Raw genomic sequence first — 14,203 nt, forward strand, 5'->3', positions numbered from 1 at the left:
TTCATTTGCATCATTGCGTGACTATCTGATAGTTTAGTGCAATGTAACTTTCCCAAGACCCTGGTGCAAAACAGAGTTTCCCTCTGAAATCAATTCTTGTGCATACAGTCTTATAATTTTTACAGCTCCCTACAAGTGTTGTTGTTCTGGTGTTGCTTTGGTTTGTTTTTTTTTTTAATTTCTATTTGAAGAGAACTTGCTTGAAGTTTCAGGGGTTTTTACCAGAGGGCTTGTTTTTCTTGTTAGCAGGCCCCTTGTTACCCGCTGGTGCTGCCTCTTTCTTCACTGAGGGTGCTTTCTTTTGGGCCTCTTTGTTCTGTGAGGAGTCTTTCCTGTGGGCATCTTTCTTCTGTGCCTCCCCCTTTGACAGGCGTGCTCTGCTTCCCTTCCGTGGGGACACTTCCTGTGGGACAGGATCCTCTGATGCCTCAGTATCTGCACTCAGGGAGGCACGTGCTTGTTCTGCTGCAGCTGCTTCTTGTCTTCTTACCTCTTCTGCTTCTCTCTCAGCAATGAGTCTGAGTGGACAAAGTTTGAATTGAATGTACTGCAAGAGGGGGGAGACAGATTTATACTGGCTTAGCAACTCCAGCCCTACTCAGAGCTCGAGCAGGACGAACTGTCCTAGCGGAGAGAGGCAGAGTCTGTCTAATCACCACTTCAAGTCCAAACATTTCTTAACTGTCTTTGCCAGGAAATATCAGAGTTAAGAGTTCTGTACCCTGAAAGCAGCCTGTATTTGTTGCTCCAGACAGTTACATTCTCTATGTTACTAATTACACCTGGATGAGTTTGGTTTCCAGTTCCAGTAAGCTAAACTACTTTCTTAAGCACATTTCTCATTTTCAATAATTTTGTTAGAGGAAGATAAGAGATAACAGTACTGCAAGACAAGATTCAACACTTACTTTGCCAGCTCCACATCCTTGATCTTTCTCAGCTCAGCTAATTCAACATCCTCCTTTTGCTTTTCTCCTACTTTTTGCCTCAGCACTTTCTCCTGCTGGTAAGCAGGGAAGAGCTTAGTTGTGAAAAAGATTTCCACCTGATACATCCACAGACAAAATTCCTCATGTTGTTCAGTTTTGTCTTCTTTTGCTTCATCTGCAACACGTAAATTAAACATGCTTATTTAGCAGGGCACTTCTATTTCAAATGTGTTTTGGACTGCAGTATTTCAGCTCTGTGTCAGTGCAATGGCAAACTGGCTTCTGCTTGTACAGCCCATGGCAGCTCAGAGACACTTTGAATGATGCATGGGAAAGGGATGGCCCTTTCTTGGGGCCTCAGACTGACTTGGCCCTTGGAATGGCACCAAAAGACTGTGGACTCTCCCCTTTAATCCTAGACCTGCCTTCTGCAGTGACCTGATGCCAGTTCAGGATCTGTGACCCCTGGGCACTGGGGAATGGAGGAGCAAATGACCACCTGAGAGAACAGAATGCAAATGTCCAGTTGTCATGGCTGTCAGAAAACAGGACAGGGCCCAGTTCAGGGTCCTGAAGAAACACTATTTTTTTCAAATGTGTAACTTTTCAGTGATGAGATTTCAGTGAAAGAGCTGAGCTGATGACCACGCAAAGATCCTTGTCTACCTATGTGCCTGGATTTGAGTTCTTTATCAGCAGGAAACATTTAACAAGCACAAAAACCCAACCCAGATGAGATCTGCTAATCAGCCAGAAGATGGTACAAAAAAGTTACAAGCATCAACATAAAAAAGTGCTCTTAATGATGTCTCTTCTGCATGAATGTTGGCCTGTCCTAACATAAGGCATCTTATCCCAGCTAATGGTGGCACACCACTAGGAATAATTCTTATATTAAGGAAAAGAAGCAGGACATAGGAGTAAGATATTTTATTTGTCCAAGACATTAAATATGCAGGCTCGCAGATTGAGCTTCTCACAGAGTAAATACAAATTACAGTTTATAGATGCCCTACAAGTAAAATGTGGCATTTTAAAATTGGGGAAACTATTTAAGTAAATACTTAAATGTCTGATTTAATTATGAAGTTTCATTCTCTTTAAAAAATATTTTAAGTTTTTAAAAAATCTTCCTCAAGAATAAATGTTCATTTACTGCCCTCTTGTGACAAGCTGAAATCTGCATAGACAATTAAAATTTCACAATTCAAGAGCTACAAGGGATTTTTTTTGTGGGGGTGTTAGTAATAAATCAGTAGGACTGCTTTACCTCCCAATTCCTTTGCTGGAGAGGAATCTGGTTCTTTTCCTGCATCCCAGCTGGACAATGATGGATCATCTTCGCTGTCTGCACAAGCTGGGGCAAATGAGAGGACAGTCTCTGATATTGCAAAAAAGAAAATTAAAAGAACTCTTTAATTATTTGCATTAAATATCAAGTTTGATTTTCAGCACAAACAAATATAGATTGTCCCCTGACCTGACAGCTAGACCTGTGGTTAAACTACTTCTGAAATTATGAAAAGTTTGTCTGTAATGAAGGCAACAGTGCAGAGTTCAATCTCTTGTTTCCACGCCCAAATGAGTGGGATAGAACAGGAAGAATTAAGGTTTAAAAAGCCTTTTAAGTTATTGTTAAGGAAAAAGTGATTGCTTCTAATTAAAAAGCACAGAAAATTCAGAGATTCAAACCTGCCCAGTTATTTGTGTGCAGCAGGTATGGAAAGCTACATATAAACCTTGTCAGAATTGCCAAATTGAATGGAGTGCCCTGTGTAACTGCAATACATCAGCTGTTTCAATGATCAGCTTCTGTTTTAATTGTCTTGAAAGTTTCAGAAAGAGTGAATCTCCTCTAGCACCTCTATTTTTATAGATGTTCATGGTAACTGCAGTACTCACCCAGAAGAGATGCTTGTTGACACTGCTCTTTGTCTTCACAAGGTCTCAGTGGCTGGCAAAAAGTTTTAAATTCAGTTAGTAAACATCTGGGCTTGTGTTCAAATTAAAAAGTGAGATCCCATGAGTCATACAAATTCCCATCTCCAAAGCATTCTGCCAACCAAATGCATTCTGCAATCATGCCTATCTCAAAACATTTAAATTGCAATAGTGTTTCACATTTTCAAGTATTAGCAGGTAACACTTTACCTTTGATACCTGCCAGGCAAGAAGGATTATCCTATTTCAGAGCTAGGGAAAGACAGAAATACAGAGAATGAAAGCCCTCTAAGTGGACACATAATAATATTTAACAGGTCTGCATCAATTTTACCTGAGAATATCCTGAGTACAAAGTTGAGGTTTCTCTGAAGAAGTTCTTGAATCTAAAGCTAGCTCTGTTCTGATTATCATGAGCTATTTCCTCCTTAACCATATCATGGGTAACGTACACCACTGCACATTCAAGAAGAGCTTCAAAAAATTCCAGAAAAACCAACTAGAGTAAAAGAAACACAATGGTTAAATTCATTCCTTTTTGCAAAATCCCTTCATCAACAGGCACGTGTAACTGAGCAAGCAAAGAACTCAGAAGTGGTTGTGAAATCTCACTGGCCTCACTTAACTAGTCAAACATCTCTTCTGAAGAAAAATTGAAAACAGCCAAAGCTCAAAAAATTTAGGAGGTGATACACTGTGTTACATTTTATACAAGTCATATTGAACTAAAATGCTGCATAGATTTTTGTTTTATCTGCAGCTGTAAGAAATTTCTCTAAAAAGTAACTCACAACTACAGCTATCGCCTAAAATATTTTACTTGCATGTGATGCTTCAAGAAACCCCAAGAATGGGTGTAAAATGAATCCCTTGGTAAGACTTACACTGTGTGTTCAGTTTATCTGTTTAAAATAAATTCAGTTGAGTAATTTACAACAGACTGTTGCTAATTCTTGAAGGGTGAGAACCCTCCAAACTGGGCCAGCTCTTGGGGAGCACAAGAGTCTTCTACAGTCACTACTCGACCTCCCTGAGGTGGCAGCACTTCACATGGCACTAAGCAGGTTTCTTGAATCACCAGATTTTCAGGATCACTGGGTTCAGATCTTAATTATTGATCCAACCTAACAGCCTTGGCAGCTGGAAGTGCAGAGATTGATCTCTGTGTAATCACTGCCATACATCTTGTCAGGCAGCTGCCTCACAGACACAACTACCACCAGCAGCAGTCTCCTGGAAATGGTATTATTCCCCCTGAGGGCTATGGCACTCCTAAGGAGTTATCTGGATGCTCCAGTATGCTGAGACTGTACTAAAAAGAGGAGGATATTAAGAAAAATATAGATGTACATGAACTAAACTAAAAGGTACAGGCAGAACAAAGGAAGACAAAAATAGAGGCCTGAGTTTGTACTCTTCTTTTTTTTTTTTCCAATAAATTAATTCATTTTCTCCCTGCTCCAGCAGGTAGTATTTGCAGCAGTTTTTGAAAGCAACTTTAATTGTTCCTGTAGCTATGAACTATGGTTTTCTTCCATACACACCTCCAGTTCCATGTTGATACCAGTCCTACGTGGAGAGGCACCAACTTTGACAAATATTTTCACAAGTCTTGAAACAGTTAATTGTTTGTTGAGAAGTTTCAAATCCTGGATAAGAGTAAATGTTACATGTTAACACACTTAAGGCATTCCCACATGGACCTAATCTACCCTTGAAAGCCAGTACCAACATTTCCAGTGGTTTCAAATGATATTTCCACATGTGTAATTAACAACACAGTGAAATTCTGGCCCTACTGAAGCCAATGGGGATATTCCTTAGACTGCAAAAACAGAGTTAAAAGAGAGCTTGTGGAAAGCTCAAAAACAAAAACGTAAAAAATTACAATTTTGCCATCTGATTTTTTTTCATGAAAAAATGCTTGGATTTATAAAGTGACAGTCACCCAAACCCGAGGCATATTAATGGGAATTGTTCCCTAGCTTCAGAGTAATCTTGATCTGTCCCTAAATTACTGAATTTTAGTAAAGAATCTCACATTCATCTTGCAGTAAATACGTTATTGAAGTGCTTTCCTGTGTTATTTCAATGACTGCCAGTCTTTGAGTTCTAACAATAAGACATGTTCATATATTCATTTTATAGGATGGGGTGGAGGGGGACACAGGAGGGACCAGAAAAAATATTTATATTCTCTTAAAACACTTTTGTCTAAGATTTGATCATCTGAAAAGATCAAGTACAAAATTAGAATTCAATCCTGAAAAAATGCATAAATAATTTCTGTAGAACAACCATCCCTTTAATGTCTGTTGGACAGTTTGCACAAATAATATCAGCCCTATCTTTTCAACTGTGCAGAAGCCACAGGGAGTATTCTAAAAAGCCCATATAAACTGAACAAATAAAGCACATCTAATCACACAAAACAGAAAAAAATTAGATTATTACATCCAACATCCAAACAAATTGCCTTATCTTCATTGTGGGTTCAAAGGGAGGATTGAGACTCGGGCTGTAAAAAGCTCTGTATATCTCCCAGCATTTGTCAATGTAGCTCATGGCAAAAACAGTGTGTCTTTCTTCAGAAAATAAGATACCTTTTAAAAGGAATTGATAAAAAATAATGGTTATAATAAAACAGTGATGTATGTGGTACTGATTGATGAATTCTGCACAGAAGAAATACCATGGCTTACCTTGGACACAACAGGCAGTGGGAATAACATTCCTGGACATCATTTCTGAGAAACAGTTGTCCAGAGAACGACCCTTCTCTCTACAGGTGAAACAAAATACTCTTGTCTAGGAAGATTCCAACTGATTACACTGAAATAAATTGCACTAAATGGAACTTACTTGTGCTTTTTATGATAGATACGAAATGCCAGATGAATAAGGTAAGATAAAAATGTTCTGAACAGTAATAGGTGGTGTGGACAATGGATCTCCAGAGGTCCTTTACCACCTGAAAATTTTGAAAAAACAACCCTTTATTATGCTCACATCTCACATTCCTTATAGGAATATTGATCTGTCAGCCTTTCTTATCCTCTCCATCTCTGCCTAGCACAGGCAATAACACTCCTGAAAGACTCAAAGCAGACACTGCACCATTTTCAAACAAGCAGATCAAGGGAGAACCATCCACCTATAGCTGGAACTTAGATAATTCTCTCTTTCTAGAAATGCATCCACTCTGCATATATAGAAATAAAAGGAGATGCAAAGCTGGAGTTAAACCCTTCACATACTAGAGACACTGCAGGTCTAAAGGGAATTGATGGATTAACTGGCTCTATGGAAGAAAAAAAAACATACTACAGGCAAACCAAAGTTAAGGACATGGAAAATAAAAAGATTTGTCTCTCCTAAGTCTCTTTCTCTGAAAACTACAGGTAATAGTAATGGCAAGACTAGGGGTTAATATATTTTTTGAATAGATGTCTCTTCAGTGCAATTTTTAAGGCTGTATTTTAATTTTGTGTTTTCTCACCTAAGGACCAGAAGTGCCTGGAGAAGTGTTAATGCATCCACTGAGAACTCACAGGCACAGAGGTGCTGACTTGGGGCCACTTAACTACCACAGTTAAGCTGCCACTAGAACTTGCCACTGCAACTCTCCACAGCTCACCACTAAAACTCCTGGATTCCAGACCCCAACCACGGGAAGTACAAACCTCCCAGCACCCGATCCATTTCAGCCAGGGTTATTTTGGAGTGATGGAACTTGCAGTCCTTCAGGAACCTCCAAAACTGGAGCTGAGTCATGAGGAAAGTGTTGTCAGGAGAATGAATGCAGCCTAAGGCACTGTAGCACTTGTAGATTCTTCTCAGTATTGTCATATGCCTCAACACAGCACATTCTACCTAAATAAAGCAGGACATGTTTTCAGCATCATGAGAGCAAGCAGAGACCAGCTTATATTGATCCTGTAACTGGGCAGGTAATTTTCTGACCTTGCAACTCTGAAGAGCATATCCCTGGCTAAGTGTTCACAAAAGCATTACTCAAAAGTAGTTAAAATACATGGGTTTTGGTGGCTGACAAAAATAAATTATCCTCTGACAGCAGACAAACCTCAGAGTGGCTAAAGGTAGTTGCTGAATGCCCTTCCAGATATGTTAACCTATTTTTATTGCTTTTTAGTGGAAGCTCAGAAGAGGCAATACTGTTTATTCATTCTTTTTGCTTTTCTGTTTTCATGGCCTTCAGATTTTCAAATAATTCTTTAATGGAAAGAGTTACTTTAATACAAATAAACCAGAAATAAAATAATGTGAAAGACACCGCAGGGGAAAACTCCAAATATCAAAGAGTAGACTCTTACTTGGTGCAGTTCTTCCTGTCTCTCTTCCTCTGGGAACAAGTCAAGCAGTGAAGATATATCCAACCTAATATCCGACCCCAGGATGGAAGTACTTTCCAAGTCATTAATGATTGTGATATTTTCTACCATGCAAATAAAATAAATCAGAACAAACTAAACCCTTTGGTTTTAACATATAAATATTGGTATTTAACATATAAATACGCACACACAGAGAAAAATAAAACACATATTGTTCCTTTTTATCTTACTGACTTTGATCAACAGATTCCTTTATAATGAGGAGTAGGGACTTCATAATCAACAGCAGAACAACTGAATGGTAATTTTGTCAAACCAACCCCTAGCCAAAAGGAAATGCAGACATTACATATGTTATGAAACTTTCAGACAATAGTGTTCCAAAAACATCACAAAATGGAATGTGGTTGTGTCACTCAACTCAAAGTGTCACATACAGGAAATAAAGCATGGAAATAAAAGTCATTAATTATTAAGATAACTCCCATTTTTATCCGAGTTCTTTGAAGAAATTTGTCTTCTTCTTGAGTAAGTACAAACAGCTTCACATTATAGTAAAATGGAACAACAAAATGTGAACTGAGTGAAATATTTTTTGTGAATCTGCTTACCAATGACAGAATGAGTGCCAACGGCACTCGGCTCTTTTGCATTCACTTCATTCACTTGAAGATGAAGACCTTCTACCAGACAATCATCTACAAACTCTCCTTCATAAGCACGACCATTCTTGAAGACAAACTTGCCCTACAGACAGAATTAATCTTAATATAAACACAAAACAAAGATCATAAAAATAACACTAATGTTCTCAGTCAAACTTCTTTTTCAGAATCTTGGCTACAATGCAGTATATGACATAAAATACATAAAAATAATTTTTCCTACCCTCTTTCATAATTTACTCTGTCACCTGTTAATTAAGTACACTGTTGGGATGAAGACCTGCCTATGTATCTGTTTGATTTTGAAAAGTATTTAGAAGACAAACATATAGAAAGGCTTGTTTGCAATCCTTAGTTTGCATATGTGGCACTCGCAGTTTTTTCAAAAATCTGTTTTACATAAGAACTGTCTGTGCAAGGACAGCTTGAAATCCATTAATTCACAGTGGAGGTGTGAAATACTGACCAACCACTGCAAAACTCAAGATGTACGTATTGCACTGAAAATCTCCCCAGGGAAATGTATTTCTTTATACACACAACACACACCTGACCACAGAGTCAATCTGTGGCCCAGCGAGGTCCCTGAGTCCTACTGCTCTCAGTGGACTCTCTGCCCTTTGTGGTGGATTCCATCCACACTGCAAACTGAATGGGGTTTTCTGTACAGGAGTCTGGAGATCCACAGTGCAGGCAGAACAGTCTGCTCTGCTGTTGTCTGTAGTTTTGTCAGGACTCACCCAGCCGTGCTTCTTATTACGAACCCACTGGCCTTCGTACAGGGCTCCACTGGCGTAGATGAACTTCCCTTGTCCGTGTCGTTTCCCTTGCACAAAATCACCCACGTATTCATTCCTCAGAGGATACTGAGACAGAGGTGATCTCTCAAAAAACCACACGTGGGTGCCATATCCATGCTGGAAAAAAAATCTGTGTGTTTAGAAAAAAACATCCCCAGCAGAGCTGCTGTTGCTCTAGGGCCAGGAGAGTCCCTGAAATAAAGGCCCCCAGGTGATTGCTGCAGCACCTCAAACCAGCCACAGAACCCTGCTCTGCAAAGGTGCCTGGGAGAAGACCCAGGGGATACACTGAATCAACATACACTGGAGCAAGCTCTATCACAGGACTCCCAAAGTCACCCTTCCTGCCTGGATCCTTCTGCCTGTGATCCTGAACACCGTGCCAGAGAGCCAGGATGTTCCAGAAGCTGGACTCCTTGGTAATTTTAAGTAGAGTGAAAAGACAGAGCAGGTAGCTCACATTCTTTTTCCAGCAGAATAATAAACAGAAGAAACAGAAAATGCCACAAAATCATCTTCCATCTTAATGCTTTTCCAAGAGGGAACAGTGTGGTCTAATATTTTAAAGGTGACAGTGAAGTAAATTATCACATGTACTTACTGCTGAAGTAATATCTCAAGCTAAATATAGCCACAAACACTTAAATTCTTTTAATTTTTTTTTAATTGAAAAATGTTTCTATTTTCCACTAGGTAGTTAAATTATGATTTTATAAGACTAAGTAAAAAGCCTTTCAACAATTTGAATATTGCTAACATGAGAATCAACTTAAAATAAAGAGCATGTTTCCACTATCTCAACTGGCAAAAACCATACAAAGCTCCTTTGATATTGCACAAAACTCCCTATCCAGCTTTCCTAGAGCAGTGGACAGATGCTGAACTAAAGAGAGGTTTCCGGGGAAGTAATTAATACCTGGATGCCATTCACCCACTGTCCTACATACTCTTGTTTAGCTGCCAACCATATCATTCTTCCATGTCCATGTCGTACATTTTTCTTCCACTGACCTTCATAGGTGTTTCCAGACTTGTAGCTGCAAGAAAACAATAACAGCTAATGACTATTCATCCTAAATTCTCAGTTGATCTTGCGAAAGGCTTATGCAAAATCTCACTGCTAATAAATTTAGAATTTATTATTGCTAAATATAACTGTTAATTTGGAAGCTGACTCACTGTGGCACAGATACAGAGGTTTGATTGTAGCCACTGTTTGCCTACTATTTTTAACTTACAAATCACTAAACATTAACCAGCTCCTTTTTTTTTTCAAAGAGTCTTTGCCATAGCTAGTAAAAATATTTGTTTATATGTAATTCTGCACATAAGTCATTTATTCATAAAGCAGCTCCATCTGTTCAAATCAATCCAGTGTGGTTTTAAATACTGAATTGTGGTTTACCAAAGCTGAGCTGGGATTTTGTCTTTAGATGTTCTTTTATGCGAATGATCAATAGAAATACAGCACATAAAAATATAAGTTATAAAGAAGGTCTGTTTTATTATTATAAAGCACTTTTATTCCACTGCAGTAGTATGAAATGACAGCATTTGTATCCATTTTAAACAAAGGGAGAAACTGTATGATAATATACATGAAATATAAAAACATGAAGTATGTTTTTATCACATTTACCGTCTCATTCCCCATCCTTCTCTGACATTATTGGCCCATTCACCTGAATACCAAGAGGTATGTTCCTCATCAAAATAAATGATACCCTGAAACAAACAGCATAGGCCATTGAAATACCTAAATATTCATCTACATGAATAAAACATCGCATACAAATTATATGACACATGCAATCACACTCTAATACTTAGTCACTTTGAGATGATGTACTGAAAGCAACTGAAGTGATAGAATTAAATAAAAAAAGCAACCTCCTTTGATGAATATTAGTTAAGACCTTAAAAAACACCAAGTAACCAAAAGAAACATTGTATTACATCACATCATCACATCCATGTTTTTTAAACCACTTGGAAATACTCGAAGAGAACTAACTTTGGCAACTTTATTACAGTACTCACTCTGAGGCAGATCAGTTTTCTGACCCATTCCCTTCCAACAGTAGCTCTATGGCGTTAACTATATCCACAACTTCAGAAAAAAATCCTTAGGGAAAACAAATCTCTACACAGCATAAGACCATGCAACAGAACAAAACACTTTTGTAAAACCTTTGCTCAGTAACACTTGCTGTTCTTGAAGGTACCACCCAAGCCCCTGCTGTCCTTTGGTTCTTACTCACGTTTCCATGTCTTTTGCCGTTACACCACTCGCCAAGGTAAGAAATAGGACGAGTTCCGCTCCTGAAAAATCCAAATCCATGCCTAATTCCATCTTTGATTGATCCTTCATAGACGCTGCCATCATTCCATGTATAACGGCCACTAAACATCTGCACATTCTCAGCAAATGTTCCCTGAAAGATTCAATTACAACATTAAAAAAAACTAAGAGTGTCCCCCAACTACCTGGGAGAAGTCAGGCTTGTGATTGAAGTCACTGCCACAGTTCTGCAGTTGCCACCTGTACTGTACCAATTCCCGCAACTGATGTACTTTCCTTCAGTTTGCACATCTCATTGGCTGTAATTGTGTTCAATTATAACTTAAATTGTACTTTACCTCGTACTTCACTCCATCAGCCCACGTGTAAGTCCCTTGTCCATGCATAAACCCTTCAGAAAACGTGCCCTTCAAAAGGAAGAGAATGGCATCATTTGCAAATTTATTCTTACCCCAGCTGAAGCCCACAGTGACCGTAAGACTCCAAAAGAATAACATATCAATTACCCCATAACTAGTTTCAAATCAAGAATTTTAATGCCAGAAACCAACAAATTTAATGCCAAAACCCAACAAGTTTAATGCTACCTTTCAATGCTTGAGTGCTCAACCTCCACCCGCCTTAAAAGAAACAGCCTGCATGTTCTACAGATAGAACTTGGTCCACTACTATTTTATTTTTTTAAATTATACACTCACCTTGTAAGTATCCCCTCCCTCAAAACGTGCAAATCCTTCACCCTCATACAATCCATTGACTAGTTCACCTTCATAGCTACAAAGAAAGCAAACTAAAGATGAAGATTTCAAGTCACTGCCAGTAGATCTAAATCACTATAATGAATAAAAATAAATGACCTTTGATTTACCATGGTCTACACAAAGGTCAGCTGTTGTGTCTTGGGTAGAAAAACAAACCAGAAAATTTCCACTTTTTTGAACCTTCCTTGCAATATTTCACATAACTGTTGTGTTGCTTCAGACTAATATTTCTTTCAATTAAGGAAAAATATCACATTAGCAGCCTTTACTAGCTTACAACCAGGAATGTTGGTATGTGAAACTTTACATACAGTCCTCTTGAAATACCAAAGGATTTTGTCAACATTGCCATTCACCTGCTTCTCCAGTTTGAGATATTCCTAAGGGATATGAGCAGCCCTAAACAGTAAAAGGCAGCAACATCTAAACATTACAAAATATAACTATAGTTTCTTCACCAATTGTCTGCATATATAAACAAAACTTCATAAAAAATGAACAAGCTGAAAGAGCATCCTTCTGAAGGCAGCAGAATTCTGCATGTATGTCTCATAAGATATCACCGCTACTAGGTGTGAATAACCCAATTCTCTGCCTCAAATCAAGAGTCAAACCTGTGTTTGTATGACCCTGGGTACAGCAGAGATACTTAAATGAGAATTCTTGACTTCACTGCTGTATTTGTATCAAGCATATATACCTTTTTACAATAAGTTGAGCAAGAATAGGCTCCTCACGGTACTGAGGAATAGGTTGGACTGGAGGTTCCTCCACCTCCTCTGGGATCTCTGGAGTTGCCTGAGTTTCTCCCACGGCATTCACTGAATCACTCTGCAAATCTGGCAGCCCTGTTAAACCACTCTCAGCTGTAGTATCTTGTGCAGGATCAGGAGTATGTACAGATTCTTCTGCCTTCTCACTGTCTGCTGTCTTACTGTCTTTCTTCTTGACATCTGTTTTCTTGACATCTTTCTTCTTGCCCTTTGGCATAGCTGCTGAATTGTCTCAATGTGTATTTTCCTTCTGAAAAATGAAAATTTACTTCTGTCTGATGTAAATTTTTTTACCCTAAAAACGAGTTGATAAAAACCCCCTCAAAACACAGTTAACTACACAAAAAATTATCAATCTTTCTGTAATTATTATACATGCATACATTTAAGTTATTTCTGTCACAGCAATTCCTCAAGGCAGTGGTGTCACCTTGTGGCAGGCAGGCACAGGGTTAACAGGGAGCACTGCCTGGGAATTACCTCCAAGTCATCCATCAAAACCATCCTGATGGAAGTGGTGTCAGTAGACTTAATTTTGCTACATGGAGATCTCCTTCTTAACTCCATTTTTAGGTGTCTAAATTTAATTATGCAGAAAAGTTGAAAGATATGAGTTTGGCAAGTTTCTTGAAAGTTACAGCTGCACTGATACTATAGATTTAACTTGCCTCCCAGGTTACGAGTTGCAGATTGAACCACAACACAGCGCAACCACTGTATGCTGTAGTTATTTCGCCTGTTAAGAGCTAATTGAAGATTACAGCACTGCTTGAGCAGCTGCAATAATAACTCGCACTCGTTTCACCGAGTGAAAGCAGCGCAAGCACCCAACCCCGTGTGCCGCAGTGGCGAGGGCCGGCAGGGGCAGCCTCGGCGACCGCCGCGTCCTCACCCCTGAGACCGCAGCGCCGGGACCTGCGCGGGGGGCACGAGTGGGAGCGCGGGGGTCCGCGGGGGTCCGCGGGGGCGACCGGGGCTGAGCCCTTCCGAGGGGTGGCCCGGCGCCGAGCCTTTCCCGAGGGACGGCCCGGTGCCGAGCTCTTCCCGCGGGCGGCGGGGGCAGCCGGTTCCGCAGCCCTTTCCCCGCCTCGGCCCCCGCTGCCCCGCGGAGCCCCGGCCCCTCACGGCCCCTGCCGGCCCTCAGGCCCCGCGCAGCCGCAGTGCGGCGGCGCTGCCGTGGCCATAACAACGGCGGGTTTAACACGCTCCGGGCAGGGCTGGGAATTGCGGCTCCGCACGAACATCCACGATTTACTGAAGGCACTCGGCCCGTTTGCCCGGCCTGGACACACAGTGTGTATGATCTGCCACGGGCGGCTTCGAGTACGGGAGGAACATCAGCAGCATCACGGCCACGGCAAAGGGAGGGGCGAAGGGAACATAACCCATAAACACATAGATTTCTCAGGTCAAATCTTGGTCCTACAGACGTGGAAGAGCTTAGCCATCTGTTTTAATGGTTTCAGATTCAAAGTAACAATTTGGATTCTGCTCGAAATTTCCAGAATTTGGACTGACCTTATCGGCAATTTTGCATTCGCTATCAGAAAAAGGATCCCTCTTCTTGATAAATAAGTTTGGAATATGGAAGAGAACAAGTCTAATTAAAAGTAAATATGCCAGATGAATTATTCTATTCAAGCCTGAAACACAGACACCAGGAAGATAATCACTAAG

At 39.9% G+C, this 14,203-nt stretch overlaps 1 protein-coding gene across 4 annotated transcripts; it reads right to left on the minus strand.

The window, feature by feature from the left end:
- Nucleotides 1–93: 93 nt before the first annotated feature.
- LOC113967638 (radial spoke head 10 homolog B2-like) lies at nucleotides 94–14,163 on the minus strand. 4 transcript variants are annotated; one of them, XM_027683392.1, is made up of 20 exons: nucleotides 14,045–14,163; nucleotides 12,454–12,776; nucleotides 11,691–11,766; nucleotides 11,331–11,399; nucleotides 10,952–11,125; nucleotides 10,330–10,415; nucleotides 9,607–9,727; nucleotides 8,631–8,807; nucleotides 7,837–7,972; nucleotides 7,205–7,326; nucleotides 6,554–6,743; nucleotides 5,733–5,841; nucleotides 5,573–5,655; nucleotides 5,325–5,473; nucleotides 4,415–4,519; nucleotides 3,205–3,369; nucleotides 2,832–2,883; nucleotides 2,200–2,310; nucleotides 909–1,104; nucleotides 94–518 (listed from the first exon to the last, which is right to left on the minus strand). In XM_027683392.1, the coding sequence occupies exons 2-20, from the start codon at nucleotides 12,741–12,743 to the stop codon at nucleotides 209–211; spliced, it is 2,721 nt and encodes a 906-aa protein (XP_027539193.1). In that variant the 5' UTR covers nucleotides 12,744–12,776; nucleotides 14,045–14,163; the 3' UTR covers nucleotides 94–208. The 4 variants fall into 4 exon arrangements, with proteins under 4 accessions (XP_027539193.1, XP_027539194.1, XP_027539192.1 ...); XM_027683393.1 differs by lacking the exon at nucleotides 14,045–14,163 and adding an exon at nucleotides 13,419–13,571 and having other exon boundaries at nucleotides 5,573–5,652; XM_027683391.1 differs by lacking the exon at nucleotides 14,045–14,163 and adding an exon at nucleotides 13,419–13,571.
- Between the last annotated feature and the right edge of the window lie 40 nt (nucleotides 14,164–14,203).

Source organism: Neopelma chrysocephalum, unplaced genomic scaffold (genome assembly GCF_003984885.1).
Source record: "Neopelma chrysocephalum unplaced genomic scaffold, ASM398488v2 Primary Assembly neopelma1_65, whole genome shotgun sequence".
Classification (NCBI taxonomy): domain Eukaryota; kingdom Metazoa; phylum Chordata; class Aves; order Passeriformes; family Pipridae; genus Neopelma; species Neopelma chrysocephalum.

Excerpts from the sequence above, each read along its gene's own strand:
- LOC113967638 (XM_027683392.1), bottom strand. The coding sequence starts at position 12,743 with ATGCCAAAGGGCAAGAAGAAAGATGTCAAGAAAACAGATGTCAAGAAG. Across the intron at positions 5,656-5,732 it reads ATCTATCATAAAAAGCACAA|TAGAGAGAAGGGTCGTTCTC; the intron begins GTAAGTTCCATT and ends TTGTTTCACCTG. Across the intron at positions 4,520-5,324 it reads AATTTGTTTGGATGTTGGAT|GATTTGAAACTTCTCAACAA; the intron begins GTAATAATCTAA and ends ACTCTTATCCAG.